The sequence below is a fragment of the Leucopleurus acutus genome (genome assembly GCF_964270905.1).
Source record: "Leucopleurus acutus genome assembly, chromosome: 10".
NCBI classification, from domain to species: Eukaryota; Metazoa; Chordata; class Mammalia; order Artiodactyla; family Delphinidae; genus Leucopleurus; species Leucopleurus acutus.
In genome coordinates this window covers 63,971,521-63,992,458 of record NC_139153.1, presented here as the reverse complement: position 1 = coordinate 63,992,458, position 20,938 = coordinate 63,971,521, and the positions used below count along the sequence as shown (strand labels likewise).

General features: G+C 44.8%; 1 protein-coding gene across 1 annotated transcript in view; it reads left to right on the top strand.

Annotated features, from left to right (window-relative positions):
• LRRC1 (leucine rich repeat containing 1) overlaps positions 1 to 20,938 on the top strand; it is a gene marked incomplete at its 3' end in the record, with an annotated part of 125,357 nt that overhangs the window by 93,833 nt on the left and 10,586 nt on the right. The window contains exons 5-10 of the mRNA XM_082848913.1: positions 3,830 to 3,886; positions 4,183 to 4,246; positions 4,634 to 4,708; positions 7,358 to 7,502; positions 9,983 to 10,101; positions 11,817 to 11,900. Coding sequence (XP_082705039.1) covers positions 3,830 to 3,886; positions 4,183 to 4,246; positions 4,634 to 4,708; positions 7,358 to 7,502; positions 9,983 to 10,101; positions 11,817 to 11,900 — 544 coding nt within the window. The remainder of the gene's footprint in view (positions 1 to 3,829; positions 3,887 to 4,182; positions 4,247 to 4,633; positions 4,709 to 7,357; positions 7,503 to 9,982; positions 10,102 to 11,816; positions 11,901 to 20,938) is intronic.

Below are 20,938 nucleotides of genomic sequence, written 5' to 3'. Positions count from 1 at the left end.
TGATCGAACTGAGAACGAACAGTCCAGCTTACACTCCGAGGTTTGGGGTTACGTGGGAGGTGGGCGTCTGTAGTCAAACCACTGTCTTTGCTTTTTATTCATTGTTGTTCCTCGAGTCACCAATTATGGGTGAAGTATCCTTAAAAGTTGGCCGGTGCCAGCCGCTCCCCATCTGTAGGCCTGTCCTTGGAGGAGGTTTTGGGCAGAGAGGATGACTCCTGTGGTTGATAGCATCTTATAGCAATCTTTTCAGATACCCTGACTTGGGGCACACGTATTTGTGAGGCCCCTAATTGAGCTTGGGCACTGGGCTATCTCAAGGAAGCAAGGTACCAAACTGGCTCTGTTAACTTGAAGGGAATATATATCATGCCCTATTTACTGCAATAGATATGATTGTATTCATTTTAGGGGAATTGAGGTGCTGTGGTGAAGCACTTCAGCCAAGCAAATCCAAGTAGTTGTGAGGGATGGCCCTCGTTCCTCTCAGACTCTTTTTAGATGACCTTGCATCAGTGGGTCCCTTGAGTCTGATTATAATATCCCAGTTTCTTCAGTTTAAATAGTTTAAGATAACGGGGAAGCATCACCCCAGAAAGGATATTATTTTATACACTTTATTTTAAACTAATTTTTGAGTTTTGAAAGGTTACAAAAATAGGATATTTTTTGTTGTCACTGTAACTAACACCCATGCATCCACATTTCCCTACTATCCCCAAATGATAGAAACTAAGAGGTTTTATAGTCAGAACCTTCTTACGTAACAGGGTGTTATATTTGGGTGTTAGCACGATAGGTGATGTTGTTATTATAAGTTCTGTATATTCACAAGCCTATTGGTGTTTTTGCAGCATTTTCACTCAAGAATGATTTGCTTTCAGTAACTGTGGCCTGTGCCTTTTCCCCTTAAGACAAAATTTAGAGATAATTTCAAAATGTGTTATCATATTTTTAAAGTGACACAAATCAACAAAAACCCCAATGTCCTTGGTGTGGTTGAGGAGGTAAGATTTCTGTATTTGCCCCAAATTGACAAGTGTTTTCATTTTATTTTATTTTATTTTTAATATTTATTTATTTATTTATTCGGCTGCACCGGGTCCTAGTTGTGGCACGTGTGATCAGCATGCAGGATCTTCGTTGTGGTGTGCGGGATCTTTAGTTACGGCATGTGAACTCTTAGTTGTGGCATGTGGGATCTAGTTTCCTGACCAGGGATCGAACCCGGGCCCCCTGCATTGGGAGCGCGGAGTCTTAGCCACTGGACCACCAGGGAAGTCCCTGACAGGTGTTTTTAAAATGTAAAGTATAAAGAGAGAGTTCCAGAGAATGGTGTTCCCCAGGGCGAGGGCAGAGTCTTGGCTTTCACCAGATTTGAATTGTGGCTTTGCCGCTGTCTGATGGACCTCACTTTCCTAATGGTGTCATCCCAGTGGTATTGACAATGTGCTGGTTGTTCCTGGTCCAGAGATGACCCAGGTAAGGCGCCTCAGCCAGCGTCTCCTCCAGGTGGCGTCCCAGGTGGCGGGCGGGTCCCAGCTCTGTTCTGTTTCAGGCAGGAGGCCTCAGACCAGGACTGCAGACCTTGGTGCAACACTCAGTAGCAGGGCCTGGGTGACACCGCTTCTTTGCAAGATGCTTTTGATGCTGCCCAGGGAGTAAAGATTTTGAAGCAAAGAAGGACTTTTCCCCTCCTTTCATTAGTGGATGTCTTTAGTGGGTCAAAAGAGGCATGAAAGTAATGACCATTAAATAGATAAAATGACAGTTCTATCAGTGGTTTTTAAAATAGAAATGTGAAAGCAGCCAAATGATGATCACCTTCCCCATAAAACTGGCCAGCGGTTCCAGGAGCATTTAACATTGGAAGCAAAGCCCTTTGTTTTTAAGTTTTTACTTTTACAGTGAGTTAACGTCCTGTCTCCCCCTTATCTACAGGTTGCTTTTGGGGGCAGAGACTGCACCCTCTCCCTCCCACGTTCTATTTCTTCTACGTAAAGGCTTGGCCCCGAGGCAGTAGAACTGGGTAGCTGCGACTCCCACCTGGGTGCATTTTGGGGAGAGACTAATTGATATTAAATTCACAATTACTTATTAGCAGGGATATTGACTTTTTCTTTAAAAAAAGTATGTTATAAAGAGTTGTATTTGTTTGCTCTTGCTTTAATTGTGAAAACCGTTACTCAGCTTCTAAATTTCTAAACTTAGTTTTAGTTCTCTAAAATTAGAGGAGGAGATACCGTATCTGTGCATTTCCTAGTATAGTTCAAATACGCTTTCAAGCCCGTGGGCTTCACGTGTGTATATGTATCGTTCCTGAAAATCAAATTTACATTTTCTGATATTCTGAAACCGGCTTTGTCAGTGCCCGCGATTCTGGCTTTGATGTTGGAAGGAGTACAGAGGATTAAGGCAGATGAGAGTGTTGGGATGATGTCTGACTCCCCGTGTTCTGTGCGCTCACACGTAAATGCCTTCCAAATCTTGTCGTTCCTCTGGTGACATTAGCAAAAGCTGGAGTTCTCTATTGGTTAGAGCTTAGCACAGTGGCTGCTGGAGAAATAGACCAACCGATGATCTACTGAATCAGTACCTCGTGCCAGTGCTGACATACTTGGACGTGTGTGGTGTCTGCTGATTCAGAATTGCCACTGCCACCCAGATCGTCAGCATCTGGGGAGAACATCTGTCTCCTTGCACCGTGTTCCTAGTAGACACGGATTACAGCTGAGAGGCAGGAGAATCTGCTGAAGAGTGCCCTTCGGGGTTTATTAAGAATAAAAGCGGGGCTTCCCTGGTGGCGCAGTGGTTGCGAGTCCGCCTGCCAATGCAGGGGACACGGGTTCGTGCCCCGGTCCGGGAAGATCCCACATGCCGCAGAGCGGCTGGGCCCGTGAGCCATGGCCACTGAGCCTGCGCGTCTGGAGGCTGTGCTCCGCAACGGGAGAAGCCACAACAGCAAGAGGCCCGCATACTGCAAAAAAAAAAAAGAAAAAAAAGAATAAAAGCGGGCTTCCCTGGTGGCGCAGTGGTTGAGAGTCCGCCTGCCGATGCAGGGGACGCGGGTTCGTGCCCCGGTCCTGGAGAATCCCACATGCCGTGGAGCGGCTGGGCCCGTGAGCCATGGCCGCTGAGCCTGCGCGTCCGAAGCCTGTGCTCCGCAACGGGAGAGGCCACAACAGTGAGAGACCCGCGAACCGCAAAAAAAAAAAAAAAAGAATAAAAGCAGCATTACCACAGCCACTGCTTATTGACCACAGTCTCGCATCGTGGGCACCGCGTGGAGTATGTTATTACTTGAGTCCTCCTGCATCTCAGTGCTCCCTTGCCCTGTAAACTTGTGGTCTTAAGTAGAGCATGTGGACTTTCTGGACCGATATGCCCACTGCTTTCAAACGGGCATGGTTTCTCACTGATGTTTGTAAGAAGAGCTCCGTGAGATTAAAGGCTTTCCTGTTTTTATGGCAACAGCACATTTTCGACATTCTAAAGCCTAGAAGCACATATTCGGCTGCTATCTTGGTCCTGGGAGTGGTTGTCTTTCAAGGGCTAGAGAGTTATTTTCACATATCAACTGTACAAAGTATAGGCATGAGGGTGCCTTACTGTGATGACTCTGCTCTTTTTATTTTAATATTAAAACTTGGGAAGTGGAGATGATGCTGTTTTCAGTGGGGGTGGGGGTGGTCATAGATATTTTCCCCTGGGAAGTGACGTACAAGGTCTTATTAAGAGTTGCTCCTTGTGGAGTGTGTACTTTGCGGGGGGTGGAGTAGGAAGAATCTCAGGAACTTTCCTTATACTTTTTCCTTCTGTTCATTTCTAGTCTTTATAACCTGGCTTCACTGGAACTGAGAGAGAATCTTCTTACGTATCTCCCTGAGTGAGTCTCTGGGGAAAAGGAGAGGGGGTTATGTACTGAATGAACTTCTTGAAGCATTAAAAAAAAAAAAAAAAAGTACTACAGTATCTTGTCAAAAAGAAATTCTGTGTCTTTTGGAAAATTTGAGAGATGCCAGCCTTCTCTCAATAGTCCTTCCTGTGCAATAATTATGACCATAAAATCCAGATGAATCTTATTTTGGGAAACTAGTCCAAGTGAGGAATGCCGTACTGCTCAGCATTTCTAAGTCCTAAGAGCTCCCTCCCTTTGTTTTTTTGTTTTTTTTTTTTTAATAGCTCTCTAACCCAGCTACGGAGACTAGAAGAACTTGATTTAGGAAACAATGAAATATATAATTTGGTAAGTCTGTACTGAAGAGAGATTTGAATTTCACCTTGTCCTTAGTCACGATCACAAAATATTTTGGGGGAGATCTGTAGGGATGCTTGTAAGCCAGTGTTTCCACGGATACAGCTTGGCAGCATTAGAGAACGTGCTTCAGTTCACACAGGTTAAGAGTGATGATTCAGGGGTGGAGGGTCACGGCTAGAGATGATGGGTATCAGTGGAAACAGCTGGCATTCTTGGGGAGCATTGGGGATACTTTTAGGAAGGGGGGCTGATATTGGAGAAGTACCAACAAACGACCTCTACAGTACCCCATTACTAACTGTTGAATTAGGGTTGTTTCTTAATGGAAGGCTTGAAATTGGAGCTTTGCTACCATAACATTGCTTTTTGTTTTAGCCAGAATCGATTGGCGCTCTCTTACATCTAAAGGATCTCTGGTTGGACGGAAATCAACTGTCAGAATTACCTCAGGTGAGCAGTAATTTCACACTGTCTCCCCCAAAACGTAAAAACACCACCACCTTCATGTGTTTCCTGCCTCTACATAAGATTTTCTGTAGGAGGGATCTTGAAAACCAAAACATTGGTTGAAAAAGCAGATTTGGAAAAATATATTGAGCATTCACCGTGCTGCCTTGCTGTAGGAAAACTGAAAGCCTCAACCCACCATTTCTAACGATAATAAATATATCCTTTAGTGTGTGAAGTCTGCATTTTATTTCATCCTTGCTGTATGCTTGGCTTGCCTGCGTGAAGCCCAGCAAATTTGGAAGTTACCAGGATGCCAGATTGAGATGGTAGAGGTTTCTGCCACTTTTGTGATGTGCCAAGTGCCTTGGGATAAGTTGGCCCCAGTTTGCCCCGTAATAGTTGATGTAAAAGCAATGCAAAAAGCTTTTATTTCATATTTTTTCCAAGTGTTGCTATGGTTTAGCTGGAATGTCACACGCTGTCCATGTTTTTCCTGCTGTTACCGAGCGTGAGAACCATGTTCAGAATGAAATGGAATCTCGTGTGGGCTTCTGAGTACGTCGTGGTCACCTTGTGGGTCCCAGCAAGCAGGACCCGCTTTCTGGTCAGTTGAAAGAGAAACTTGAACTAACAACAGCACACGGGCATTTCCCCCCTTACTTTGTTTTTCTCCAACTATTACTGAAGTTTACTCTTTGCTGTCTCTTACAGCCAGGGTTAAAGTCAGAATATATTTCATGATGGTCTAGGTGTGTGTATTTTACAGTAATTCAGAAGCTGTCTGCTGGGCTGTGTGAACCTGTCGTAATGGGACCGTGCACTTCGGGTGGGAAATGTGTATCGGTGCAGGGGAGCCTAACACTAGAAAAAAGCATTTAAGTAAACTTCTAATTGTTGTAGTTATAGTGCTGGAATTACCATTGACATCACCCACGACTAATGCAACTAAGGAACGAATTTGAGTGTATTTCTGAGTTCTTGGCTGCATTTGGGAAAAGGATAGGACAGAACAGTAACTGGTGTGGGCAAGGGTTTGATTAACACTTAGATTTCTCTAGGAAATTATGAGAAATCTTGATTGAGAGGATTCTAGTTACTTAAGAGTCAAAGGATGGGGGGAAGATGCCAGGAAGTTATTAAGAAAGTAATAAAACATCAGCTGTATAGGATGGATAAACAAGGTCCTACTGTAGAGCACAGGGAACTGTATTCAATACCCTGTGATAAACCAGAATGGAAAAGACTATGAAAAAGAATATATATGTATATATGTATGTATAACTGCGTCACTTTGCTGTACAGCAGAAATAAACACAACATTGTAAATCAACTATACTTCAATAAACTTGAAAATATCAGCTATTAGACATGCAGGGGGAGAGTATATGTGTGGACAGATGTACATAAACAATTATGTGCAAAATGCCATGTCCCAAACACAAAGAAATGAACACGCCACTGGTCATGTTATTAATGGTTATTTCAACATCTCATTTGCCCGCTTGTATAACCTTCTATTAAGCCAGGACTAAACACATCAGACAGTCCCAGATAATCAGAATTATTTTCCTGTCTTCACAGATGACAGAAAGAAAAGGAGACAAAGCCATTGTTAAAAGGAATGAATGAAAAAGTGGAAGAACCTCAGGGGCCTGGCATGAAATTAGTAGAAATGTAGTCTGATTTCCTACAGGCAGGGAATGCAGGGGTGGGGCTCACAGGATGTATATTAGGTGGGAGATAAACTTGGAAGAATCGATCCCAGTTCAGTGCCGGCTGAGGAGTTTGTGCTTATGTAGCCATCAGGGAGCCACTGGAGTTAGAGGAGGGGTCTGATTCCGTGACTGGAGCGATGTTTCCTGGAGGGAAAGATGGAGGCGTGGTTTGTGAACAGACGTGGGCAGAGGATGCCCAGACCAGTCCGGGTGGGAGGGTACTGAGAGTGGGAACGTAACAGACTGGCAATGGCACGGAACAGTGGAGGCGGTTATCAGAGAGAAACTGTGCCCTTGGAGAACGGAAGGGTACGATCTCTCTTGAATGGAATGTGAGGCTCATAGAGGCACCTCCCTCACTCATGCGTTGGCTCTTCTGCTTCAAAGCAGTCTGCCTTTCTTGTCCCGGGTGTTAACGGTGTCGGCGGGTCTGTGTGCTCCAGTTTGGCTGGGGAGCAGACGCACCGATGTCGTAACAAGCACTGTCTGTCATGGGAGATAGAAAGTTGATGGTTTCCTTCCAGGACATCTCAGGTTCACTCTCAAGTGCGAGCTGCCTTCTGAGTGATTGATTCCAAACTTGGAGAACTGGATTCTAGCCTCCTTTTTTTTTTCTCCCCTAATCTGTGGGACCTTAAAATGACTCATCTTCTCTTGGTGCCAGCCTCCTCATCTTATTAAGGGAGTGATTCCTCACCTGCGTGACATCGGAGGGCTTGGCGTCCTTCCCAGCTCCGTGTGTGTGATTCACACTGCTTTCGGTTTTCATTGGAAGGGGGTCTGGAAACTTACCCCTGCCTTCACACTCACACCGGCGCTAAGGAAACATCCTTAGGACCACTCTGGGATTCGATTTTGAAAAATCACTGTAACAAATTCCTCCATACCGTGGCAGGTTCAGGCATGACTTTCTTTTCCTGTGTCGTTGATGTAGGAAATAGGAAATCTGAAGAACCTGCTCTGCTTAGATGTCTCTGAAAACAGGTTGGAAAGACTTCCCGAAGAAATCAGTGGCCTGACTTCATTAACGGATTTAGTCATTTCCCAGAACTTGTTAGAAACACTCCCAGATGGCATTGGTGAGTATTGAAAATAACTAACTACCAAGGTGCTGGCTCTTCTCAGGTGCTGGGGACGTGATTCCTTCAGTCATTTGTTTTTAAAGAAGGAAAGCAAGGAATATTTAATATAATTAAAGTTTCTCCATATGCAAGCGTTTCTGTCGCCCTGGTCTGGTAGCAGTTATACGTGTTGTTACTTTTAAGTGTTGGCCCCTGTCTACTTCCTCCACATCTTATTTCCATGATTTCGGTAGGGATCAGCCCAAATCACAGAATGTGTTTCAGACATATGAACAACCACTAAGACATTTCTAATTGAGCATCGTAAATAGTTTATGGGAAACGACCTTTGACCTTATGGTGTGACCCAGGTAAGGGCTGTTACGGGGAGAGTGGGTGTCGTATGGAACCTTTTCTGGTCTATCGAGAATCATCTTTTCCGTGAACCATTCTTTGCCATTTCCTTTAAAAAAACGTCCAGACATTTCCTTTCCCGTAAAGGAACACAGCCCAGGGTGAGAAAATAAATGCAAACAGAGAAGATATAAACAGACATACGCTGTCAGCTCCACTGTAGCCAAGCTGCCTAGAAATTGTAAGAAATTATATTTAACTGTGTGGTTGACATAGGATAGCTGTCTTTGACCTTCACTTAACTTGTATTCAGAACATCAAAGGGAGTTTGGGGAAGGTTTTCAGTAGTTGGAGAAGCTGTGTGACAGAGGACCCCTTCCTTTCTGGTATTTGGTCCAGATGATAATAGCGACCTGGCAGAAATACAGGCTCTGCATTTTGGTTGAGGCTGGTTGGGAAATTGATGGGGACTTTGACTCCAGGTAGAAACATTTGCTGACTCCAGGTGGAAACATTTGCTGAGAATCATATATGGCATCGGAAAGCAGTTGTAGGGACTGGGGATGTTTTGTCGTTGGGAAAAGGGAGAAATAGGAGTCATGAGACGGTTGATGTCAAGCCTTTGAAAGGCTGTCAGGTAGAAGGAGATTTATTCCGTCTTCTAGTTCAAGTGGGTGAAAGGAAAGGGTTGCTAATCTCAGTTTGATTTAAGAAAGAGCTTAAAATGCATCTGTTATGAATCAGTTTGGGCTGCTTAGTGAAGAAATGAGCCTCCCATCACTAGAAGTATTCGAGGAAAGGCTGTCGGACCACTTGTCAGTGATGTTGTTGAGGAGATTCTTGGAGTGAGCTCTGTCAGCTCTAGGGTTCCATGCCTCGCAGAAGGATATGGGTCTCCTGGCCTGAGGACTGGGGGGGACTCTCTGCGGACAGTGTTAGTTGGTACTGATTATGCTAAACAAGGAGCCTAGCAATCGGTGAGTTCCTCTGCCTTGCCCCGGGACCGCACGCAAAGCGAGTTCATCCCTTCAGCATCTCCACATCTCCAGATTTATGTCTCTTTTATGATAGAGGCTGTTCTCCGATTTTCCTGGGGACAGTGTCATCATGCCGGCCACTCTCTGTGGATAACAAGGACCTCTGCTCTGTAGGCTCAGCCCCTGACGAAGTAGTAGTTGAAAGTGAGAATCTGGTGATGCAGGATCTCCTCCATCCCGCGGGGGCTGAGGAGGCTGCAGTAAACCCCAGTTCCTTTCCCGTGGCCTGAGGGCATTGCCCGTGAGTCGTTTTCCCCACCCAGAGTGAAATAGATCAGTCTTAATGTGGCTTTTCAAAGATTACCATCTTTTTTTCAAAAATTTGTTTCTTTATGGCCGCGTTGGGGCTTCGTTGCTGTGCGCGGGCTTTCTCTAGTTGCGGCGAGTGGGGATTTCTCTTCGTTGCGGTGCATGGGCTTCTCATTGCGGTGGCTTCTCTTGCTGCAGAGCACAGGCTCTAGGCGCGAGGGCTTCAGTAGTTGTGGTGCATGGGCTCAGTAGTTGTGGCACGCGGGCTCTAGAGCACAGGCTCAGTAGTTGTGGCTCACAGGCTTAGTTGCTCTGTGGCATGTGGGATCTTCCTCGACCAGGACTCAAACCCCGTGTCCCCTGCATTGGCAGGCGGATTCTTAATCACTGCGCCACCAGGGAAGCCCAAGGATTACCATCTGACTCTGCACTGACAGAAATACTTCATTGTAGGGATCTTCACGGAGTCATTGTCATCCACAGGTGATAGAATAAACTGCACTGTGCTGTCTTTTGTTTTTAGTGAGGATGATTGTTAGAGTAACATTAAAGTCTCTCCTCTGTACACGAGACATTTCTTCTTCTCAAAGATCCATCAGATTTCCTGAAATCTCTGGTTTTGACGTATTTTTAGGTAGTGACTTTCCAAAGGATTTGCCGCTACTTGCTGACTGTTTCTGACATTCTGAACAAATGATTTTAACTCTCAACTGTTCGTGGTCGAAATGAGAATGGTACAGTTTCATAATCTGAAAAGCTGGGTGAGGAAATCAAATGAGCAAGGACAGCCGATAGGAAATAGCAAGCGGTGATCAGGAAGACAGTGATAACTAATGAGTTTGAATAACGCTTTTACAGGAAAACTAAAGAAACTGTCAATCTTGAAGGTGGATCAGAACAGACTCACCCAGTTGCCCGAGGCGGTTGGGGACTGTGAAAGCCTCACGGAATTGGTTCTTACGGAAAACCGGCTCCTGGTGAGTGTGGTTCCAGGGTCAGAGGGAGACTTATGTTGTGGGTTCTGTATCACAAAGGCTCCTTAGGTTCGATTCTACTTATTTGTAATTTGGGTAGACCACATGGAAATTGCCTTACATTGTAACTAACAAAGGGACCTGAGAAGCAAGCATGTGACATAAAGATGATCCGTTTTGATGTGTCCAGGTCCCCCATCAGAGAGTGTGTCCCCATTGTGATGCTTAGGGTACAGGGACTGAGCTGGACACTAGGGGGCCCAGGGAGGCGGGGGCGGGGGGTGGGTGGGGACCGGCCCTGTCAGTGGAAGTGCTGTTGCCTCCATCGGGGAGTCCGAGGATGGGCCAGAGGGGGAGGGAATGGTGGTTGTCTCGGGAAGCCTTGGGAGCACTGGGGGTGGGGGGATGCTCTTTTGGAGGAGCCAGAGCACACCTTTGACCTTGATCTCGCCCCATCTGAGAAGCTGGGTGAGGCAGTTCAGGTTCCCCGGGCTTGGACCAGAGAGAGGCCTCTGCATCTTCGCGGGGCAGCACCTGCTGGGGCGGGTTCCCAGGGCGACGGCAAACCTCAGCTGCTTCTCGCCTCCTGCTGCTTCCTCTCCGTCCATCGTCCTTCACCTCCCACCCCATCTGTTCCCCTTTCTCCTCTTGTCGCTGTCTTGTAGCCGCTGTTTTCTTTAGTTTATTTTCCTGCCATTCTCTTTTCTCTATATTTTGTCACTTTAGTTTTTGCTCTACTTTCCTTTTTCCTCTTTTCTTCCCTTTTCTCCTCTCTTTATAAACAGAGTAAGTAATGCTCTTTAGGTGAAAAGATCAGAAGAAGACAGCAAGAGTGAGTGAAGGATGTAGGGTTGGTAGTGCGGGGTGTGCCAGGAGCATCTCCCCTCAGACAGGACAGTGGCCTCCTCGGGCAGGTTGGGTGGGAGGGACTAGGCTCTCCTTCCTTGTTTCTGGGTTTAGAATTACAGATGGTAGAGACTTCCCTGGCGATCCAGTGGTTAAGACTTCGCCTCCTAATGCAGGGAGTGTGGGTTCCATCCCTGGTCGGGGAGCTGGGTCCCACATGCCTCACGGCCAAAAGACCGAAACATAGAACAGAAGCAATATTGTAACAAATTCAATAAAGACTTTAAAAATGGTCCACGTCAAAAAAAAAAAAGAAAAAAGGAATTACAGATGGTAGTCATAACAGTCAGAAAAATAATATTCATCCCTGATTCCATCAGGGTTGAAGACCCCCCCCTCCCCGTGGGCTCCCACACCAGCCCGGGTGGCCCCCCTCCTTCCCCCAGCCTCATGGCCCCCCCCCCGCTCGGGTTCTCACTGCCTGCTGAGCTCTCTGGCCTCCACAGGCATCTAAGCCACCATCTCTTGGAGTTCTCAGAGGTGCAGGCGGGGGAGGGATGAATCTCGAGGTTGCAGATTTCACTTCGTTGACTTAAAGAGCCTTCATTACCTCTTTTACTTGGTGTTTCTCAGTTCCCAGGCCTGTGCCTTTGACCTCATTTCATTGACACATACTCTCATTTCTACAAAAATACAAAATATTAGATGCCACGTCCCCCAAGTGAGTGTTACAAACACCTGATATTCAGGAAGAACCGTCACTTCTCTTACTGGATGAGATTAGATTCTCTCAGTTCTTGAGAAGATCTGTTTTACTCTGAGCTGTGTGAAAAGTATGCAGTAAGTTAATAACAAAAATGTTACTTTAACAGACTTTACCTAAGAGCATTGGAAAACTTAAGAAGTTGAGCAACTTGAATGCAGACAGAAATAAATTAGTGTCTTTACCAAAAGAGGTACGTGCTTTTAAGAAAATAATATACTGATAATTATAAAGAAATAATAACACATAAGGGGTCAAAGATGTCAACTACTTTAAAAGACTTATGTGATGCTTTTTAAAGGTGTCAACTCTCATCTCTGGATTCAGGGATGGTTGGAGGAATTGTATGAAAGAATGACCATCAGTAACACTAAGGAGAGTAGGTGGGTCCAGATGGTTGTGAGCAGAGTTGGGAAAGGTGAATTCGTTGGGGGACAGAGAGAACGACATTTTGGGGTTGACCTAGGAGAACAGTGACACCACAGACAGGAAGGGGTGATCTGGGAGTTGGGCAGAGGAAGGGGATGACTTTGGGTTTGACTGGGTTTAATGAGGAGGTTAAACTGCCCCATAACCATTGGAGTCATAAAAATGGATCTTGGTGGAGCGTCTTCCTGGGCAGAGGCTTGCCTCCGGGAGAGAGGGAGCGAGCCCTCTAGGTAGAGGAGGACGCCCGCGAAGGTCGGGCCAGGTTCTTAGGATGTTTTGGTCCGTGCTCCAAGCAGGAGAAAAGAGACAGTCACCATCGTTTGCAGGCATAGCCGTGCAGCTTAGTGGCATTTCCGTTCTGGCAAAGGAGGTGCCAATACTGAGAATGGGGAGGAAACCTGAGACAGATCACACAGGGAGGCGTCTGGGCCATTGTTTAAAAGGAAGATTCTCTTTCTATTTGGAACCAGGAGAACCTGATTGGAAATGGGTCGTACTGAGCTTGATTTTTTATTAGCAATCGAGCCTAAAATAAAGTTTAAGATGCCGTTTCTCCACTCTCCCCCCACCCCCCGCCTCCGCCCATCAAGTGAGCCGTTGGTGAGCCCCTCGCCCTGGCCAAGGCCTCATATGAAAAGGTGCTGTGTCCTCTGATGTGATGACCACTGGCCAGGCACCGTTTCCTCCTTATTTCTCTGTTTGACCCTTTCTAACATCTGTTTTGGAATAGTTTCAAAGCTGCCCTCCAACCAGCCAGAGCTCGAGGGGTTCTTATGCTCCCAGGGCCGCTTCTCTGGGTGTCCGACTTGGCTTGGTCTCTTCTTTCCCTTCCCCATCTGGGTGTTCTGCTCTCGGCAGCCCAGGCTTGTCCCTGGGTGAGAACGGCCAGCCTTCCTGAGTGGAAGCATAAGGATGTTTGTTATAAATGTGACTATGTTCTGTTTCCAGCAGAAAGACCTAATTCTTCATCTCAGCTAAACTGGGACACCAGAGAGTCTGCTCATCAAAATGTTTTGGTTCCAGTCTCAAAGCAATAAACCGAAACACGGAGCTGGTGTTCTGAGCATTTAATTGTACTCTTGTTGGAGAACACGTGTGGGTGGGCGTAGATCGGACACATAAACACATGCAGAGAGAAGTAGAAAAGATTCATGACTTCCTTTCTCAGTGTCCTGCACTACTCTAGGTGCTGTTGTGTATGTTCATTGAATCGTCACAGCAGCTTTTTGAGGCCGTGAGGGTTTCTTCACTTTACAGATGAGGAAACTGAGGCTGGTGAGAAGCTTTCCCCACCGGGGCTCACACAGCTGGGAGTTGGGAGAATGGGTTCCAGAAGTGTCCCCAGATGGCCAAGCCCATAAAAGCAGATTGAACCTACCTTTTCATCGCTGTGACCTTGACGTAAGGCAGGACCTTGATTGGGTAAAGGAAGGTCAAATCATCTTTAGTTTGGACACTTTAGAAAATTAATGCATTTGAGGAATAGTTTCAGTAAATGCCAAGGAGAGGGCTTCTGAGTATGACGTTAATCCCCAGCAAGGTCACCACCCACCTGCCATGTCCCCATCCCTCTCTTTGGATCTGCTCTTTCAAAGGAACACATTTTAGACAAGAATGTGAGGAGTTTCTTCTTGTAAACTGTCCCCATCATATTAGCATCAGCCCTGTTGTCACTCTGAGAGAATGAAATTATTGATATGATTGCTTCCCTGGCATTTGGAGTTTCATCAAGGAATGAAGTTTGTGCCTTTTCCTTCAGCTGCCCGAGAAAGCAGAGCTGTTTAGGACCCCAGGGACTGGCTCTTTTCTAGCCCATTTCACTCCGACTCACATACTCTGAGCTCCCAGGCTAGGACGTGTCCCAATTCTGCTGTGGGTCCCAGCTTGGTGACCCTGCAGAAACGGGCAGTGCTGGCCTCTGACCCTCGGGCTGAGCTGCCAAATCATCGATGGGCCCCTCACCTTGAACAGGGTCTTGTTTGTTGGTCTGGTGTGAGTGTGAGTGTGTGTGCAGGGGGAATGCCACGTGTGTGCATACACTCTGCCTCCAAGCTTGATACCATCCTATCAAATCCTGCACTCTCCTGACTGGATTCTTTTCTTTCCAAACATGATTACTTCCTCTTGAACAATTAAGTCTCACGCATGACACATCTAAACTGAAGTGCTGACCAGTTCCATTTATATGCCCCAAATCCATAGTTGTATTAATGGCCATTGGTCTGGTGTGCTGTGTAGTTCTTCCTCTTTTTTGTCTTTTTTTCCCCCCGTTGGATAGTATCACATATTGTCAGTTTTACAGCACAGTTCCTTCGTCTATAGCAGCATTTATTTGCATTTTTTTCCCAGATGGTTGAGGGGAAAATGTTTGCACTGTGTGGGTCACAATAATAGATTCTGTCTGTGTTGTGTGGTGTTATGTGTAGTAAACATTTGCAAATCAATGAATGTCTCTTGTTTTCTTAATTGTTAGCTGCTTGGAAATTTAGAAAAGTCAGGTAAACTTGCAATCTTGTAAGTATTGTTCAGACCACAGTTGCATCTCTGACTTCCATTCTGCTTCTCAAATGCATGAAGATTCAGATCGGCTGACAGCTTTGTGTGCTCTTCATTGTAAAACATTGGACATTTTCCTCGAAACTCAGTTTTTTGTTTGTTTGTTTCTTTAAATGACTGCATGGCCTGGAACCTGGTTTTGCTATGTGTTTGTCAGACTTGTTCCGATTACTCTCTCTCAAAAGAATGCTTTTCTGTGAATTACATCTTAAGTTATTCAGAAATTCTGAAAGGCATACCTTGGGGGCTCATCTGCCTTCACCAAATTCTACTTTGTTGGCACGATTCTGTCTCTGAGGGACAGGCTAGAATCGCTTTATTTGCTACATGTGGCATGCTTCTGATTTTTCAATCCACTTACTTGCGTCTTTTATTTCTCATCCCGTTGCTCAAGTGTGTATGTTTCTGTGATAAGGAGGTTCCCTAAAAAACCCTGTTTCTGGTGGAGGGAAGAATTAAGGGGAAGAGACTCTGATTCGTGGATAGACAGGACGTCGGTGTATGTGTGATCATGGGTATGAGGATAGACACAAACTTAATAGTATTTCCAGCCACATCTTATCGTTAAATGACCTAGACCACAGAGAGTTTCTGGCTGGAAGAAATGGAGTATATATCCAAGTTTAGGGCTTAGTCTCTTGTCTCCATGAGGTCAAAATGGAAGTGACTCTACCTACATCATACCTGTCCAGTCAGATGAGACAAGGGAGGATTTGCAGATCATTCGTCAAAGCTTTCCTTTATCAGGCAATCTGTAAACACGAATCACCCGCAGATATTGTGCTATTCAGAAATGTCCATGGTGATAGAGTATTCATTTTGTAGACAGCTTTCTGCCTTCTTATTAGTACAATTTAAAATTCTTCTAGAGTAAGTTCCCATGATGTTCTAAAGTGAATTATTGATAAATAAAAGAGATACGACAAAACCTAAAAATGCTAGAATTAAAAAAAAGAAAAGCTGACCGTTGGGTTTCAGGATAGAGAAGGCATTCCTAAACTTGAAAGAGGAAATAACTCATAAAAGAAACAGTTGATGGATTTGTCTACGTGAAAATGAGATTTCTGACCTTCAAGAAAATAAAGACAGGCTGGGGGAAGGGTGATGTTTACAGCATCACACGTGAAGGCTGTCTTTCCTTACTCTGTTAGAAATTCTTTCACATCATTGAGAAAAGAGATGTACCCACGCTAGAAAAGTGGACAGAAAGAAAAGCAAAGAACCCCCCCACAAAAACCAGTGATTCACAGGAGAAAAAAATAGAAATGACTTTTAATGTGAAATCATTATTCACAAAATGTTAATTGAAGCATTTTCACCTATCAGATTTTCAAGATTTAAAAAATATAATAATATACCAAATATTGGTTAGAGTACAGGAAAGTGCCTGTTATCATGGAAATATAAATTATTACGGCTTCTCTGGAAGGGAATTTGATAGTAGTATTAAAAATTTGAAAAATAGGCATACCCTTTGATTCTGTAATTCCACTTCTAGGAATTTATCCTAGGAGAACAATTATGGATGTACACTGAGAATCATGCATGAGATTATTTCTCCCAGTGTATGCAGGTGCGTCTAGCATGTTCCAGGCACCATGCCAAACATGTCCGGAGGCAGCTGACATGTGCCAGGCCCTGTGCCAAGTGCCTTCAGGCTAATTCTTGTCTGATTTTCACAACAATTCAATGAGGTATAGGTAAATCATCATCAGCATCCAACAGATATTGATTTCTAAACTAAGACTCAGAGGGGTTAAGTAACTTGCCCAGGATCACACAGCAAAGAAATGGTAGAACTAATTAGCAGTCTCTACAGTGGTGATCTGCTAAGTAATCTGTGATACATATGTAGAATGAAATAACTATGTGGTCAGTAAAAATTCTGTTAGAAGCAAAATGACCTGGGAAGACATTCTTGATTCTGTATGCAAACAAAGGTGCTAAAGATCATAGGGCTGGTTCTAATTCTGTTGAAGTGCATATTTATAATCACAAATGCATGGCATTTGAACCTCAAAATGTTAAGACTGATTATCCCTTCATGGCAGGATTTGGTTTGAGTTATTTTCTCATTGTGCTTTCGTGCGTGTGTGTATGTGGTTTTTATTTTCCAGTCAACTAAGTTACTTTCTTATAATTAGAAGAATGCTGTCGCTGTTAGTGGATATTTTGATGTCAGTGGCCCAACAATTCAGGGAGTCCCAAAACCACATGGTTTCCAAAATATTTCTGGAGCAGGGAACATTTGAATAATATGCCACAGATGATCATGGGAAAGGCAAAAAATAGTCTTTGGTTTCTAAAATTGTACCTCATGTTATTTCTGTTCAAATAGGATTTTGACCAGATTTTGCTTATTGTACATTTTCCCTCTTGCCAGTGAAATGTGGGTTCAGTTCTGTTACAAATAATATTGAAAGGAAGATGCCGAAGGAAAATGAAAGTTCCTTTCCACTCGGGGCAGGTATTCACAAGGCAGGCTATAGGCAAAGGTGACCAACACAGGCTTTCTCTTTGAGTCGCGCAATCTGTCTGATTATCTCCTTTAAGCTGTCACCTGCAGGCAGTTAATGCTCAGGGAAAGTTGACCTTACTGAAGGTTTTGCTCAGTGATCTGCACGTCCCATATCCTTGAGATGGATCAGATCAGTGCCAAAGAGTTAAGGACAGTATTGTCTTGAATTAGGAGAACACAGAACAGCTCAACAAGGATCCTTAGCTACGTTCTGTGATTCTCAGAGAATCCAAGTCCAAGCCCTCCTATTCTTTTCTCTGGTGCTGCTATCCTTGTGTGCTATTTTGTGGTTAAAGGGAGTTTGAAAATATCAGCTTCCTACGTAACTGGTAATAAGTTATTTAAACAGAATTTCTAAGTGATGGAGACATTTTATCCTGTTGACCCCTAAGGAGCCTGTAAACTCTGCCTCCTGAACCCAAAAGAGAAGGCACAAATACATGCGAATGATGCAGAATGCAATACTGAGCTCAGGCCAGTTCTTCACTCCTATGAACACAAAATGTCCCTGTGATGCACCGTCAGGGGGACAGTATTTTGGGAGGTTCTGGGGCATCCAGGGCAGAGGTGGGCAGCCTCAGCACAGTTCCAGCAACATGGCAGGGGCTCAGGTGTGGACAGCCTGTCACTGGGACCTGGGACTTTCACTTCTTGGAAAAACAACAGCTACATTTATTTGGCAGCAGCAATAGGCCAGGTCCTAGGATAGGGGCTGTGAGATAGGTGGTTTCGTTCAATCTAATGCTTATTGTTACTTTTGCTAAAGTAACATATCCAAATCCACAGGACCTAGGACGGAGCCTAAGTTCCACCCCTGGTCTGTGAGATCCCAGAGCCCCCCCTCTCCGTCACCCCGCATCCCCCTCTGACGTCTGTGAAGAACTCTGTCTTTTGAATCATGGTTTTGACTGCTCGATCATCTCTTCCAAAAGCCAGAGCTTTGCACCGTGCCCTCCCAGCTGGCTTGGTGTGAGCGTGTCCTTTGCTTTTTGCCCCGTTAGGCAGCCCTCACACATTCAGCCCAGATGGACTCTCTGTCCTCATCGTTTCCTGAAAACATGGCCAGTGGCGCTCAGAGGCCACTCACCTGCCTTGTTCACCCAGAGCGCCTGAGGCTCTTGGATACACTGCCTTCCTCCTCTTGACCTCTCAAATGGTGTGAGAGTAGAGCGGGGAAGGAAAGAGAAAAAAATAAATGACAGGCTGTAAGCACGTAGCCAGTGCACACCCTCCACCGGGAGTTCCCGTTCTTTCCCCCAAAGTACGTAAGCGGTGTGAACTTGTCCAGAACTTTTATTGCACGGGCGACTTTCAGAGACCTCTCTGACCCACTTTCATTAGTTAATTAATGTTTAGGAGTAGATGGTATAGGCACACGGTACAAACTGAAAATGTTCACATGGTGTATGCAACAGTAGGCCCCCCAAACAAAGACCCCACCGGTGGCGGGGGCAGTGGGCGGCTTCCTGACAAAGCGAAGCCCCAAGTCACGATGCAGCCTCGGCTCTGTGTGTAAATAACCGATACCTGCTTTGCCTCCCTGGAGTCCAGATAAGCCCTGTCTCCTCAAAGCCAGGCCGGCATGAGGCGTGACTGGCCTCAGCCACGTGCTGACCCAGTAGGAGCCCCTTCCTGGCTCGCAGACCCGGTGCGGATCCCCGTCCACATGGAGCGGGGCCGGGCCCCACGGGGACCTCCGCATGGGTCGATCTTTGTCGGGGTCACCTAAATTCATCAGAGCAAATCTAATCGTGTCGGTCCTCACACGATCCAGGGTGTCCAGGGTTTTGATTCCTTTCCTTCTGGGAGGTGCCTGGGCACCTGGGTTAGACTGAGCCCCTTCCTCAAGGGAGGGAAGAATGCCAGGCCCCACAGAAGAGGTGCCTCTTTTAGGACATGATATTTACAAAACGTGAGAGGCCGCCCTAGTAATTCTTACCAGGGAAAAGAGTTTTGCGGTCTCCATTGTTACACATAGAAGCAGATGACAACTTTAAGTAGCAGCCTTTCGGTAGTAAGTAAACAAATACAAGTGTGTAGACATACCTTCATGAGGAATGTTGGTAGGTAGCTGGGCTTCACCTTTGGGCAGAGAGGATGCCAAACACCCTGATGACAATGTAAGCATGCAAATTAAACAGCCCCATCAAACGATCTGTCAGAGGGTTTGTATGGACCATAATTAGAAAGGAAACGGATTGACGTGGACCAGGGGCTCTGGGAAGGCTTTTCGGGGTAGAGGATGTTTAGCTAATTGGGGGTGATGGTAAGATTTAAAAAAGACAGAAAGAAGAAGGGTGTATCTATAAGAAACAGTGCGACCAAAAATATAAGATGTCTTTTAGAGGACAGTGAGCAAAGCAGTTTTTCTGGGATGGGAAATGTGAATACTGAGAAACGAGGGGAACAGTACGTCTCTGGGTGTTTCCAGGTGACCAGAGAGGAATGTTAGTCTGTGTTTTCTTGTGTGTTTAGTTTTCTTTTACATTCATTATGGTTACATGCTGTGGTTAAATATATTATTTCAAAATCCTTCTATTAACTCCTAAGGGAAGACATAAAAAGATTGTGCACAAAGGTAATTATGTAGCAGTTTCATAAATGTGCATTCCGCTTTTTAAGATACACACGTACATTTAACACAGAAGTAAATAGAAAAGGGCAGAAGGTATATTCAGATACTGACGAAGAGCTGGGTGTCTTGCTCCTCCTCTGGCGGAGGCTCTGGGGTATTTTTCCATGTATCAGAATCAATAGGTCCCTTCATCAGCCCTTCTCCCCAGCCGCCCTGAGTCAGAAGAGCGCATGTGTGGAGAGTGTAGCGTGGACGCGGGCCTGCGGGATGTTGTGTCTGGGACCCAGCTGGTTTTGCAACCCCTTCGTTCAGCTTTCCTGACTGTAGAAACCACAGACAGCTTATTCAAGAGAGTCCTTGAATTCTTTTGCGAAGACTAGACTCTTACTAAGCTCAGTTACCTTTGAATCGGTTACTTAAAATAAAAAGGGAATCAAATTTGGTGTGGACGCAGATATTGACTTGTGCTTTCAGCAGTAGGTCTTAGCCGACCAAATTCACTTTTTGCTAAAAGATGGTTCATTTTGCATTTGTCAGAGGGCAATGAATTTATCAAATTAAGTTGTGAATGACCAAAGACTATTAAAAGATGTATGGTAGAAATCAATGTATCATCTCTCAGATGTTCCTCGTTTTCTTTTATTTTTAAAGAAACTGGAACACTGAAGTTAACATAATGGGCAGGTCTTCAAAGGGGTGTGTGTGTGTGCGTGTGTGTGTATCACCTTTGCCCTGACTTTTGAAACCTAGAATTCTTTTTTTTTTAATTTAATTTTTTATTAAAGTATAGTTGATTTACAATGTTGTGTTAGTTTCTGGAGTGTAGCAAAATGATTCAGATATATGTGTGTGTGTATATATATACATATATATATATATATATATATATATATATCCTTTTTCATATTTTTTTCCAACCTAGAATTCTTAAACTCCCATATTACCAAATACTATATGTCTGGACCTGTGTTGTCTGGCTAACATATTTAAAAGATGCAGTTGCATTAGGTAGCAGTAGAAAATGACTTTCTGTTCAGAATGCAATTTTTGAACTGTATTGTTTATTTTCTTGACTTAATTTAGAACATACGTGTTTAATGTTTTGCAGAGATTTTTAAGCTTACTGGACGACTCAGTGTTTTATATGATTTAA